This window comes from Protopterus annectens, chromosome 17.part0, assembly GCF_019279795.1.
Source record: "Protopterus annectens isolate FY-2018-M chromosome 17.part0, PAN1.0, whole genome shotgun sequence".
NCBI lineage: Eukaryota > Metazoa > Chordata > Ceratodontiformes > Protopteridae > Protopterus > Protopterus annectens.
The window spans coordinates 552,018,928-552,033,769 of NC_056751.1; the positions used below are offsets into that span (position 1 = coordinate 552,018,928).

A 14,842-nucleotide genomic window follows, 5' to 3' on the forward strand; every position below is an offset into this window, starting at 1 on the left:
TGGGCTGAAATAAACATGCATATACCAGGCTGATATACACTGCCTATTGTCACACTTGGCTGTACTTTTCTAACAACCTCTGCCCATGCCATAGTTTTATTCTCCGATATTTTCAAGTGTGTATGCCATAATACATACAGTGGCATTGACGAGTATATATATATATATATATATATATATATATATATATATATATATATATATATATACTGTCAGGAAGATTTCATCTCCTGTGTGTTCATAGTCTATATATTAAGACAGGCTTGAATGGTAATTTTCTTAGCTACCACTAAAGGTCAACATCACACTGACAGAACTGTCCCTCTTGAGAGCAAATAACTAGTTTTAGGTCATTCAATATGTCACACACATCATCATCTATCATACAGGATGGCTATCAAACTTGTCAGAATGAGAAATATATTTTCTCTCTACCATCACTGCAGTTGTCTTTGGGTCAGAAATTTTATATAACAATATTTTAAATGGGCCATTTTTCTATGCAATGTGTCCTATTTATGCAAAGGCACTAACTTTGCTTATGTTCGCAGAAATTAAAAAATATATATTTTAGGAAAAGGATGCTTTATCATTTTGGCATTCTTTAAAATCTTGAAAGTGTGTGCGTGTGTGTGTTTTAGGGGTGGTTGTTGGGTGCCAGGATCTGCTACATAACGCATGCACTCAGGTCACTCCACAACAAGTACAAATATGACTCTGTCATTGTCCATGTTGGTGTGAATGACCTGAGAAGTACCTCCTTGGACTACATGAAAAGGGACATGGAGGAGCTGTCCGATCTTGTAGACCAGGCAGGTATGACCCTAGCCCTGAGTAGCATCCTGCCATCACCCAGAATTATACCACAGTACAAGGACAAAATGATTGACTTCCAACAATTAGCTAAGCTTCTGGTGTCATTCTAAGGGGATCCAGTATCTGTCTGCATGGGATGACATGATCGACAAGCCACGATGCTTTGCCAGAGATGGCCTGCACCTGTCGCCCCTGGGATTCCGGATACTGGCTAAGGCTCTAGCCACCCCTATAGTGCCTTTTTTAGGCAAGGTTCAAATGACAAATTCACCACCCTAACAGGTACAGGCAAGAAGAATCTGAGGGTATTGCTACTCAATGCTAGAAGTCTAAACCTCAAAATGCACTCTCTCAAGGCACTCCTTAAAATGGAGAACATTGACATCTGTGCAGTGACAGAGACCTGGTTCAAGGCTCCAGAGAGTACCCCTGCATTACCAGGCTATAATTCATACCACACCTTTCGGCCACCTAACCTGGACCGAAACACTAAAGGCGGAGGCGTGTCCATATTCATTAAGGATATCCACACCTCCAGGCTAGTTGCTCAGCATAATGCATCCGAGATTATCCAAGTGCAACTAACTCTGGGCAAGACCGCAATCCAAATTGTAGCTTGCTACAGATCCCCCACCATGTCCCATGATTTCCACTCCTCATTTCTTAATACACTGGAAAATATTAGGGTACAACCTAACACCTTAATAATGGGCGATTTCAACTACCCTACCATTAACTGGGAAAACTACTCATGTACCAACGTTTTCTGGAATTCATAAATTCCAATGCCATGGATCAACTTATCCACACCCCCACCAGGGGCAGTAATATCCTAGCCCTGGTTATTACCAACATGGGCAACCGGTGCTCCACACCAGACGTCAATTCCTCATTGGTCAGATCCGACCATAAGCTAATCACCCTAGACATCCACATCCTTCCCCCACCCCCCATTAGGGAAACCACAGTAAAAACTTTCTCCAAAGCCAACTTCACGACACCCATGCTGACGGACAATAGAGGTATGACTGCTGAATCCTACACAAATGCACTTTATAAGCACTTACATGAGTGCATGGATCGTGCAATCTCTAACAGAACCAAGATGCTATCCTCCAAAAAAAGGAAGCCAATCTGGTGGTCCCCTGCCATAAACAAACTCTACAACAGAAGAAAGAAACTGTTGCAAAAAAGAGTAAAATCCCATGATTGGAGAAACTCCCTGGTCAGCTTCAGTAAGAAGCTGAGATCCCTCATAAAATCCTCCAAAGCTAGTTATGAAAACAAAATCACCACTGACTCTAAAGACAACCACAAAGCATTCTATAGCTATGTCAAGAATCTCAATGGCAACACTCAGATCTGCTCTGAGTTACAGCACAATGGCACTAAATATACAGAACCAACGGATATTGCCAACAAACTGGCAGATAGGTTCAGTGCTAACTTTACCCCTCTGTCATCCCCTAAAGGGCCCATCTCTATACCAGAAGAATGCAAAGTTCCTGTAATCATGGCTGCACAGGTAAAAAACACACTATCCAAAGCCAAGAACACAGCATCCATGGGACCTGACGACATCCCAGGCTGTGTTCTACATGAACTACAGAACAAACTGGCACCCCACCTAAGTACCATGTTCAATCATAGCCTCACCTCAGGCTATGTGCCCAATGAATGGCGCACAGCAACAGTTATCCCACTCCACAAAGGGGGAGCCACCACAGACCCCAGAAACTACTGCCCCATTAGCCTAACGAGCCTGGTCTGCAAGGCTATGGAGCGTATCATCATGGAACTTATAAACAATGACATTGGTAATCTCCAAACTCAGGATCCCACCCAGTTCGGGTTTGTAAAAGGCAGATCATGTCTCCTAAACCTGATAGACTTCTTTGAAGCAGTCACCAAAGCCGCAGATGAGGGTAAGGTGGTTCACACAGCCTATCTAGATCTCGCCAAGGCTTTTGACACCATCCCCCACTCTGGAATTATAGATAAACTCACTAAACTAGGTATAAATCCCTATGTCACAAGATGGGTTGCCAACTGGCTCACTGAAAGAACCCACACTGTGAAAGTAGCAGACTCCAAATCCAGCTTCAGACCAGTGACAAGTGGAGTACCACAGGGTTCAGTCCTGGGTCCTCTCCTGTTTGGTATTTACTTCTCTGAAGTACAGGCCAACACAGAAGGTCTTTGGCTAACAAAGTTCACAGATGACTGCAAACTAGGAGCCATAATCGAAACTCCAAAAGATGTGGACATCCTACAAAAGGGCCTTGCTGAGACAGATGCATGGCCTCAAGCTCAATGCCAAAAAGTGCATTGTCATTCCTTTTGGTAAAGTCTCAGTACCCATGAACTACCACATAGGTGGTAGTCTACTTAACACCAAAAGTGTGATAAGAGACCTTGGGACACAGGCGGACAGTAGTCTCTCCTTTGATAATCACATCGCCACAGTAGTCAGGAAATCCTTCTATGTGGCACACCTCATCACAAAAGGTTTCTCATCCAGGAAAAAAGAGGTCATTGTTCCCCTCTACTCGTCACTCATTAGACCCATTATAGAGTACAATGCCCCTTTTGGTATGTACCTCACAAGACATCTACAACAACTGGAAAGGCCACAGAAATACCTCACAAAGAGGATTACCGGCCTCAAAGAGATGCCCTATGCAGACCGTCTCAAAAAACTGCAGCTTTACTCCGTTGCATATCGCCTACTCAGAGGCGATCTCTGCCTAACACACAAAGCTATGTCAAACCCAGAGCTTTTAGACATGCTCCACTTAAAGAAATCCCAATCCCTATGAGCTACATGCTCTAGGGACCTAAACCTTGTCACCGCAATAAACAGAACATGCTGGAGGGATAGATTCCTGTCCCAGAGACTTCCCATACTCTGGAACAAACTAGCTATCTATATCAAACAAAGCTCCTCATTAGCACTCTTCAAGAAAAATCTTGATGATTGGATGGGAGATAGGAAATTCACCTCGGGGATCACTTCTGTGGCTCTGCTCGACAGTGGCACAGGATAATAATTTTCTTGGGTGGCGAAAGCCAGGGTACCTTTGGCTAGGCTTATATAGGCCCTTGGGCCAATAGCCTAGTACCTACCTATGAACCTATGTGGGATAGGACCAAACAACTAACATATTAAAATGGTCCAGCTGTTAATCTTACATTTTTTATAGTTACTAAAATGTGTATAACAAAGAAAGATTCAGTCTTATGACAAATGGAGACAGTATCCATGCATATATGGATTGATAGTGGACATGCTGAGAACCAACATTTCCTGACTTCATAATATGGGGTGCTAATTATTCTCCAAATGCCTCATTGTACAACAGGTTTCCTTCTCTATATGGCATCTCAAAATGTACTTCTAAGCCAATGGAGTTACATGTACGGTTTAAAACTGAAAAGAAGAAATCCTAATGTTCTACATTTCATTACTACCTACAAGTTATAACCATGCACAAGATTATCGCAAAATATTTAAAACAGCTGTTTGTTTGCAGCAAATGCAGATGGCTATATACCCTAGCTATTAATCAGAATAGTAGCTGAGGAATTAAGGGTGAAAGTGGCAGGGTTAATGTGATGACTGTTAATATAAAATGCTGCTCTGTGTCACTACATTCTTCATCCATATAAAATTTATTTTAAATTATTAGCTGTAAAATAGACCATAAAGCAAGTCTTACATTTTGGTGTCTTCAGAAAAGGAGGCAAGGAAATCTATGGTGCTTTGTAAATTGTAGGAGGTATCATGAGAGTCTGTTGTAAAATCAAATTTTCTAAGGGGTCCTGGATGCATTAGAATTTTCAAATTAGTTTGTATACTCATGAAAAAGTGATAAATCAATTGAGGTAATGAGGCGACTGTATTACAATTTGCCAGATTACAAACTATTGCACACTCAAGTTTGCAAATGTTGACAGAATCGTGCAACACTCAGGGTAAAGTAGTGGAAAGCAGTTTTACATATTATTAAGAAGATGGCAGTAGTAATATGAGAACATAAAACAGGAGTACAGGATGTTACTAAAAAATACATGTTCTCAAACTTTAAAGAAGTTTTACTTAACATAATTACTAATTACATTTCTGTTTTATGGCATTTGCCTTCTGACCCAGATAAACTACAATTAATGTGTGAGTTAATCTGGGCATTAGGTTCCTTCAAAAATGTCCTTTTAAAAACCTGCCACAATCTGTGCTCTTCTCTAATCAATGACATCATATTAATGTTAAGAGTCAACTATATCTGGTGTGATTAGTCATGTCTGGTTTCATTCTGAAAGAATGTTAATGGAGGGGTGAGGTCAACACTCCTGTGACTTTACATGGTGACCTAATCAGAAAGCCATATGCTCAAAAGAAAGGGTGGGGAGGCCCACTATGACACTGTCAGTTTAGTCACTGGGTGTCAGTCTCTTGTGTATGACCAGTGCTTATTATGAGAATGCAATGCTGCACACACACTTAAGGCTACTTTGTACATACTAGAGGAGATATAAAATAAGAAATACAAAGAGACTTCAGGAAGAAGAAACATATTTTTTAACTGATATTTTTCAAAGGTAAATAGTGCAAAATATCTGTATTTAAAGTAAGGCTTTGTTGTAAAGGACACCAGTAAGTGCTGTATGTATTGCAAGCCCTCTGACAACTCTAGATTTTCTGCCTGGAATGTTCTTGCTCATTCTCCAACACTCACTTCGGTGGATCCCTTGACTTACTGTATTTTCGTGAACTTGAGGATACACATTGGCATAAGGAATCAACGTGCAAGTGGAGAGTCAGTGCTACTGGGATTTTATTTTGACTATAGAATTTTCTTCTTCCACTGACAGATCAGAATGTTTTAGTTCATGCATTTCTGTTTCTGTGTGCACTGAAAAACTGCAATTAAAAGCTTGAATTACTTTGTGCTCCAAAGCTGCCTAATGCTGTTAGGACAGCCCAGAATTTTGGAAATAATGTTGGAGTCTAGAGTCCAGAGTGTGCCTCATTTATTTATCTCAAATATGCATCAGCTTTGGAAAGTTGCTTCATGTCTCTAGAGCCATATTTTCAAATGTGACAAGCCTTGTGTGCTCAGAACAACACATGAAGTTTGTAGCCTTCCTGTGAATAATAAATGTAAAGACCTACAATGCATGTGGGCTGCTGAAACACAGACAAGCTTTTGACTGGTCTAGGTTGCCACAGTTTTGAAAACTTTTCATATGACTAAATATCTGTCATGAGCTACAGCAGATACCCAAAATAATGTGCCTACATATGACCTGTTAAAACAGGACACAGTTACTGGAAAGGCAGACAGACAAAAATTAAAGGAACATAGCACTTCAAACAAGTGCAGTGTCTACCAGGAGTATCAGTCTAATTACAGCGTTCTTGTCATGTTTCGTGAGAAACTGCAGAAATGAAGAATGGCTATGCCATAGTGTACCTTTTCTATGTCGTCCATATTCTTGAAATTAGTAAAGGTTATCTGAAGCCAAAGTGCCTTGTTTCAAAGTGCTGAGCTAAGTGTAGCTTACACAGAACAGTCATGACAAAAAAAAGTACTTCTCAGGGCATTATTGAAAATAGGTGAAGAGGGTGTTAAGTGCACAAGAATGCACCCCTCCCACAAAAAAAAAAAGAAAGAAAAAAAGCAGATAAAATTGACAAGAAGGATTTCAGTTTTAATAAATATCTCAGCTGTGTAGCACCATCTATATCTGATTAGTCTGTTGTAACACATCTGGTCATATTAGGATTCGAGCACACAAACTTAGAACTTGTTTCTGCAGAGGTGACTTGTAACTAAGTTACCAGCTATCAGTGCCAGACACGGTTTTGCACATTGAATCATAAGACACCATAGAAAAGAAATGCTGTTGCATACAGATGACGAACATGCTTTTGTAGTGTGAAAACTTTAAAAATAAGTAACATTATGCATACAGCTTTTCATACTACTCTTACAGTTTTCATGGAAACCATAAAACAAACACTGCACACACACACACACACACACACACACACACACACACACACACACACACACACACACACACACACACACACACTGTATTGCAGTAGCATGCACGCCATATAATGAGTAAAATGCAACTGAAGTAAACAAGGTAAGGTAAATTACATTTTTAACTTGTGAAACATATTATGCCAGCAGAAAAAATGAATGCTCGCTGGAAGCCTAAACCACTGTACAAATAAATGCCCAGCACTGTAACACATTTTTACAGCCTTATGCAAGTTAATGCCTGCTTGTTTCTTAAGCACATGCTACTATTTCTACACCAGTATTTCTGCACATCTTAAGCTACGTGATACTGAAAAGCTGATTTAGTCTTAAACAATAAATCCCTCAAGGATGCGAAATGTCACTGGACTTGCTTCTATTAAGCGAGGGATGGAATCCTTACCAGTTTCTATGGTGGAAAACAGGGTAAGGTTATACTGCTGTCTAGCACTTTCAGTGTGGTAAGAAGCATTATTAAAACCATGCTTTAATTTATTAAATTCATTTTAATGGTCCTGATTCTAAAAGACCTGCTCACTGTAAGCGATTGCTTACTCTGAGAGCAGGTCTTTTGGAATCTGGCTACCATTGCAAGCCTGTTTATAGCCAGGCTTTACACCAATGTAAAAAACCTACACGAAGAGCAAGTCTTTCATAATCAGTGCAGACTTACAATGAGAGCAACTCTTTCAGAATCTGTCCCAATGTGCCTTATAGTTTCTAAGTTGACAATGGTTTGGTTCCCAAGCACAGCAAAAATTCTCAGCATCAGTTTATTGCATATTCATCTAAAATTTGGAGCTGCCCAAGGAAGGAAAAGAAACAGGAGTATGTGCATGAAACAGTTTTACCGCCTAAGTAAAGGATAAACACATTTCCCCCACCCCTTCAGCGAACATAGTATAACAATATACTTTTTTTCTGTTTTGTGATCCATGTTTGTGACTGAAATGGGTAATTCTATGTTAGAAAAAAAAATAGAAAGAACTTCTGTATAAAAGGTTTTGAAAGGAAGGGACAACAGTAGCAGAAACAAAGTTACAGTGAAACCTAAAGAACTTTTGCAAAATGATATATTCCAGCACAAGCACATTATATGAAAGTTACTTTTTTTTTTTTTTTTTTGAAGTATAGCATTAAAATGCTTGCAATGTCTAAAAACAAAACATTCTGCAGAAACAGTAGGGGGACTGTGTGGGCAGGACATTGACCATCATACTTCATAAACTACATTCTGCAGGAATTGCAAACAGCAGTTTACTTTTCTCTTCCCCTACACAAAACAATAATGTGACCTCCACAATACAAACCTCTGAGCTCCCGGTTTTCCTTCATTCTTCGCACACGGATTTTAAGTTTCATTTCCCCTTCGTGCATTTCTGCCCAGAATGTGTCATCCACAGGGGCTATGACAATGTCCACAGGCATGTAGGCAGCCGTTCTACTGACAGTTCAAGTATAGTTCAAATAATCCACAAAGGCAGATGTATGCAAAAAAATAATTGCAATTAAGGGATACCTAAGCTTGAGAAAAGCAAAGGCTCCTTTTCTGCAATCGTCTCTTCTCTCTCTACTTGTGTGCTGCACCAGACCTAAAGACTGAATGAGCTCACAGCTTTACAGCAGTGCTGATCCTATCTCCAAGGATCAGTCATAGCTAATAGGTCAGGCATGTAACCACATTCCTGACTCACCACACAGCTATGCAGCTACCTCAAGGGCCCTGAAGCAGCGGTACCATACATGACTGACATGTGCTTAACTCAGCCGCTCCAGGATGTTTAGCACATGTAACACACACGCAAGCACACATACACATAAATATTTGAATACTGACAAAAAAGCAAACCTCGGTAACGTTTATAAATACAATCAGCAGCAGAACGTGCTTGGACTGCCCTCTTTCAGGATGTTGAGGAACTGGTCATTAAGTAACTTTTGCATATTTTACCCAGAGTATTAAGTAGTATTTTGGACACAGAGAGTTGTGTATCCATCTGGTGGAAGACAGATCTCCATCTTTTGTGTCTTTGGTTAGGTTATGAACTGCTTTCATTTTTCCAGTGGGATGTGTTTTTGAGTGCAGATCAAGTCTGTTCAGTTTGAAACCTTATTTTTGTATAGCCAACTCCAACCTTTAAAGGTATAGAGTGCACAGCTGAAAAATGCTCTGTCAGATGCATCACCTCTTACATTTACTTGTGACTATACAATATTCTACCTGCAGGGTAGAAAGTGGTAAGTGATTTTTTTTAAACATCTTTACAATCACTAAACAATGACCAAGTTCATCTGCATTACTTAGCAGTGGAACAGCAGACATTTTTGTAATGGTGACTATATACGTCACACTTTATAAACTGAACAAGTGCTGCATAAATATGTGTTAGATTATGAAAGAAGCAATAACATTTTTTCTTGTATGATGTCTACCTCTGGTTTAGGTGACAGCTGGTAAAAGTTGATAGGACTATCCCATGTACTCATTTTATAAATGAATAAATTAAATAAAAAATATACTTGTATTGGTGTTCGCAGATACAAACAAAACTCAGATGTAAAATAAATATAAACATGGAAAACTGTGTGAAATAAACATTTTACACATCTCGGTTAGGTAACACCTCATAAAATAAGGAAAAGCCAAAAAACAAATGATGGTGTTGCACAGCTACAGCAGGAGTATGAAAATGATACTTTGTATCTTAGTCACTGCCTTATTTTCTTCCCTGCATGGTAAGCATTAATAGTTACAGTGAAGTAGAGACCTATGTCCTGAACTGAAACTTCTGTAACTGCAAGACACATTTATGTGACTTTTAGTGGCTTGTTGGGAACTATATCTGGGAGAAAGTTAAGTCAACAATTAAAAGTATGTACTAGTTATTAAAAAGGATACTGATAAAAGCCTGTAATCTGCTGTGTGACATATAAGGAAACGTGCTGCCAAGAAGCAAAGCATACTATAATTTGAAAATAGCATCAATGGCACAGAAAATTAATGTAGTTTTACAGAAAACTGCAACTAGATGCAATATTTCCTTGGTTATAAAGTGTTTAAATAAGGCAAGGGAAAGGTTTGCTTTACTCTCTATTTCACTCTACTCTGTTTCGTATAGACTGATGAGGGGTGATCTATACCTGGCTTGCAAGGCATCCACAAACCCCACATTATGAATCTCCTACATATTCATAAGTCAAAGAATACAAGAATTAAAAGGCCTAGGGACCCAAATTGTGTCTGTGACTTAAACAGAACATGCTGGAGAGACAGATATGTGTCCCAGAGACTGCCCCTGCAATGGAACAGGCTTCCCATCCATGTGAAGCTGAGTTTGTCTATTACCCAACTTAAGTGCAACCTAGACCAGTGGATGGGAATAGAAAATTTACACCAGGCCTGGCACCCATGGCCCTTATAGATAGAGGTAGCTTACAAATTGACTGTCAATGCCTATTCATACACGGGACATCATTATTCTTACGGGAAAACTTGGCTATAGTGTTAGAAAAGCCCCCCACGGTACTAAGCCTATTAACAATCTATTAATCTGTTTTTGTGTGTTGGCTTGCTTGCACATGAAACCAGCAAGCTAGCTTAGTAACTAATCTGTTTTACTAATCCATCCATCCATCTACTGGGGCGCCACTCCAACAATAACATTCATCTAAGGCCACAGTTCACATCATCTGGTGGCTGGCTCTGCTGCTTGTTCTTCTTCCATACCAAACACTCACAATGCACACTCATACCCAATTACCAGTTTAGAGTGCCCAATCCACTTATTTCATGTCTTTGGAATGTGGGAGGAAACCGGAGCACCTGGAAGAAACCAACAAGGACACAGGAAGAACATGCAGACTCCACACAGAAGCCACCCCCTGCCAAGAATTAAACCGCAGAACCACTTGCTGTGAAGCAACAACACTAGCTGCTGTACCTCTGCTGCTGCTAGCTAAAAGTGAACTAAGGTCATTCTTTCAGGCATTGCTCCAAGGTCACCAAGTCACAAATTAAAGAAGCCAAAAGAGAGAGACAGCATTATCCTTCCTGTTTGCTCTCCATGCCATTTGTTGTTAATGTTGGGCACGCAGATTGCTACCACACCAGAAGGTTGTTTTACTCTGCGTATCACATTCTTCACCATATCACAAGTGACACCGGGACATTCACAGTCTGCTGTTCACAAATGACAAAAACTATCCTCTAACAATAATCAATCATAATAATAATAACAATAATCATAATAATAATCTTTGCAGACACCCTATGCCCTGCCAGTTTCACAATGAGGGATTAACAGTTAATTCAGGTGCAGAGTTTTTGCAGATTTGGCCAAAAGCTTTTATTAATGTGATAAGCCATATTCTACTGACAGAAACACTTCTGATGTTGGTTTTGGACACCGTGCCATCTACCTGCTAATGTAAGTACAAAACATAGGCATTGAGCTCTGACTGTAAAAATAGTGCAGACCTTAGCGGGGGCCCATAAAGGGTTAAATCACTGCAAACAGCAGCCATATGCAGAATGTGGACAATTCCAAGACAGACCAAACAAGGATCAAAAAAATGTTATATCCAGCACGTACAGATGAGGGAATAGTTATATGTAAATGGGGTACCCTGTTCAACTGAGTTACATGGAATATGCAAACAAAGGAACCCAAAGATTTGGCTAATTCAGAGATGCAAAAAAAAAAAGTGGTGCCATCTGGTCACTCTTACTCATTTTAAATCTCGAGACTCATGGAGTGCATGAAAGGATCTATGTTAGGGAGTGAAACAGCACCCAGTCTGTTGCTCGTGCTTGCAATGCTTTACATTGTGGCTGTATATGCCAGTGGAGGAGGTAGAGACAGCAATGTTACACATCATGGCTGACTGTGCCAGTGGAGGAAGTACAGGCAGCAGTAATGTTATACACCATGGCTGTCTGTGCCAGTGGAGGAGGTATAGGCAGCAGTAATGTTATACACCATGGCTGTCTGTGCCAGTGGAGGTAGTACAAGCAGCAGTAATGTTATACACCATGGCTGTCTGTGCCAGTGGAGGAGGTATAGGCAGCAGTAATGTTATACACCATGGCTGTCTGTGCCAGTGGAAGCAGTACAAACAGCAGTAATGTTATACACCATGGCTGTCTGTGCCAGTGGAGGAGGTACAGGCAGCAGTAATGTTATACACCATGGCTGTCTGTGCCAGTGGAGGAGGTACAGGCAGCAGTAATGTTATACACCATGGCTGTCTGTGCAAGTGGAGGAGGTACAGGCAGCAGTAATGTTATACACCATGGCTGTCTGTGCCAGTGGAGGAGGTAGAGACAGTAATATTACACCTCATGGATGACTGTGCCAGTGGAGGAGATACAGGCAGCAGTAATATTATACACCATGGCTGTCTGTGCCAGTGGAGGAGGTGTAGGCAGCAGTAATGTCATGCACCATGGCTGTATGTGCCAGTGGAGGAGGTACAGGCAACAGTAATGTTATACACCATGGCTGTCTGTGCCAGTGGAGGAGGTACAGGCAGCAGTAATGTTATACACCATGGCTGTCTGTGCCAGTGGAGAAGGTACAGACAGCAGTAATGTTATGCACCATGGCTGTCTGTGACAGTGGAGGAGGTACAGGCAGCAGTAATGTTATACACCATGGCTGTCTGTGCCAGTGGAGAAGGTACAGACAGCAGTAATGTTATGCACCATGGCTGTCTGTGCCAGTGGAGGAGGTACAGGCAAAAGAAATAGGTTAATAAGTATATACTAGGGTAATGACCACCAGGGCCTTTATAAGCCTAGCCATCCAACCCAAACCACATGTACCCCCAAGTAAGATGGGAGTCTATTTGGTGACATATGTTAGGAGGTCACTAATGGTTTAGTGGGAGGAGGGTATGTTGATTACAGAATATTTACTTTTGGCGACTGTCTATTAAAGACATGGGAGCTAGACTGGGGGTGAATTTCTGGTTTCCCATTCAATGGTCAAAGTTACATTTGAATAGGGTAAGGGATGGACTCTGCTTCAAATGGATGGAGAGCCTATTCCAGAGCATGGGGGTCCTTTGAGACACATATCTGTCTCACCAGCATGGTGCATCTATATCACAAGCAAAATTGAAATCCTTGGATCTAGAGTTTCTGGTATTTTTTGTATTTTGTATTTGCAAAAGTTCCATTAGGGCTGGATCTGTAGGAGACTGAGTATAAAGACAGGAGATTTTAAGGTGATCTGTATAGGACAAATGTTAATACCATGGATTCTCTCACTGAAGAACCTCTGTGGGCATTCCAGTTGTTGTATATACCTGGTTAGGTTTATGTCAAAGGGGGAATTATACTCAATGTTGGGTCTGAAAAGGGCTGAGTAAAGTGGTAGTATAACTTTCTTGGATCTGGATGCCATGCCCTTACTTATAATCTGGGTGAAATAGAATGATTTTCTTACTACCTTGGCTATGTGTTGGCTAAAGGCCAGATTACTGTCTGCATATTTTCCCAGATCCATAAATACTGGATCAACTGTTATGGGTGTCTTATTGATGAAGTAATTAACCTGAGTGGAGTTTTTCCCAAAAGGCAATATAATGCTCTTCTTGGCATTGAATTTTAATCCATGGCTTTGACACCAGTCATTTGTCTTTGTTAGACCCTTATGCATGATGTTAGTGTCACTGGAGGAATCTGTGATAGTACCCAATTAGCAGTCATTTGCAAACTTGGTGAGCCAAGGGCTCTTGACATTAGCCTTAACATCCGAGGAGTAGACGGCAGACAGGAGTGGGCCCGCTATTGAGCCTGGAGGTCTCCCCTGGTGACCTGTCTCTTGGTGGAGGTGGTGTTACCAAGCCTGACTTCTTGGGTCCTATGAGAGTTGGGCATAACGGTTAAGGTGTTCACCTTACAGACACAAAGTGCAGGGTTTGATTCCCACATGGGGTAATTGGCTAGGCTTAAAATGGCTCACAAGGACAGTTAGCCTAGTACTAATCTATGAAGTATAGCCATACCTCTTAACTGTACAGATTTTCACAAAATGTCTCATATTTTTGGTGCGTTCCTCAAAACATTTGTGGTTTTCTGGCAGATCATTAAAGATTAAAGTCACTAAATAATAATAAATATTGACAAGCATTTAAGTTTCAGACTTTATATCCTTCAGAAAATACATAATTATGGAAAACCTGTTAATCTAGCAACTTTCTAAGTTTATAGGAGCAATGTTTAAATTCTGTCCTTATTTTTGGGCCTTTGTCCCCCTAATCTTTCTTGCTTTGTCCATATTTCTTGCACTGAGAGGTTGAGAGGTATGAGTATAGCTGTTGGGTCAGATTTGGGAAGTATATAAACAAAAAAAAAAATTGCCAACTAGCAATCCAGTGAGTTATGTAAGTAGGGATTTAAGCCTAATTTGGTGAGTTTGTCAACAATGCCTCATGTCTGTCTGTGCCAGTGGAAGAGATAGTCAAAAGAAACATGGAGACAATAGACTGCTTTTGAGGGGCAGGGATTATGTAAGAGACCTAGTCAAATTAAGCCATCTACAAGTGAAATCAAGGAGAATGCAAGGTATGCATAATCCGCTACACAAGTATGTATAGCATTAACTATCGTCGCCACCGGGAATATGTTATGGATACTGCAAGCATCGACCTCACAAATACTAAACCAGCTCATTGTCACTATGCTAAAATACACAGAGGTGTACCTCTGGTTCTGCAGAACTTCAGAGAAGAGAAATATATTCACCATTTGGACCCTCTGAGATAGCCCATGTCTGCAAGATCCTGAGCACCACAGATTGTGGCCATATTTCTGTCAAGGCCCCATCTGTTTCAGATGGTCAGAGGCATATACATAGGAAGAGCTCCCACTCACTGAACTGCCAGGTGGCATGTAATGCTCAGACATTATTTATAATGTATCTGCACACTATCCATGTTCTGTAAATCTTTCAGACATGGATCAAGGC

At 40.6% G+C, this 14,842-nt stretch overlaps 1 protein-coding gene across 3 annotated transcripts in view; it reads right to left on the reverse strand.

Moving 5' to 3' along the window:
• DUSP8 (dual specificity phosphatase 8) overlaps positions 1-14,842 on the reverse strand; it is a 1,059,944-nt gene that overhangs the window by 43,978 nt on the left and 1,001,124 nt on the right. Inside the window, exon 1 of one of the 3 annotated variants that reach the window (XM_044059069.1) lies at positions 8,180-8,637. The exons of the other annotated variants lie outside the window; for them this stretch is intronic. Within the exon in view, the coding sequence (XP_043915004.1) occupies positions 8,180-8,297 (118 nt within the window). The 5' untranslated portion in view covers positions 8,298-8,637. Of the gene's footprint in view, positions 1-8,179; positions 8,638-14,842 lie in introns of those variants that run through there. 3 annotated transcript variants of the gene reach the window in all.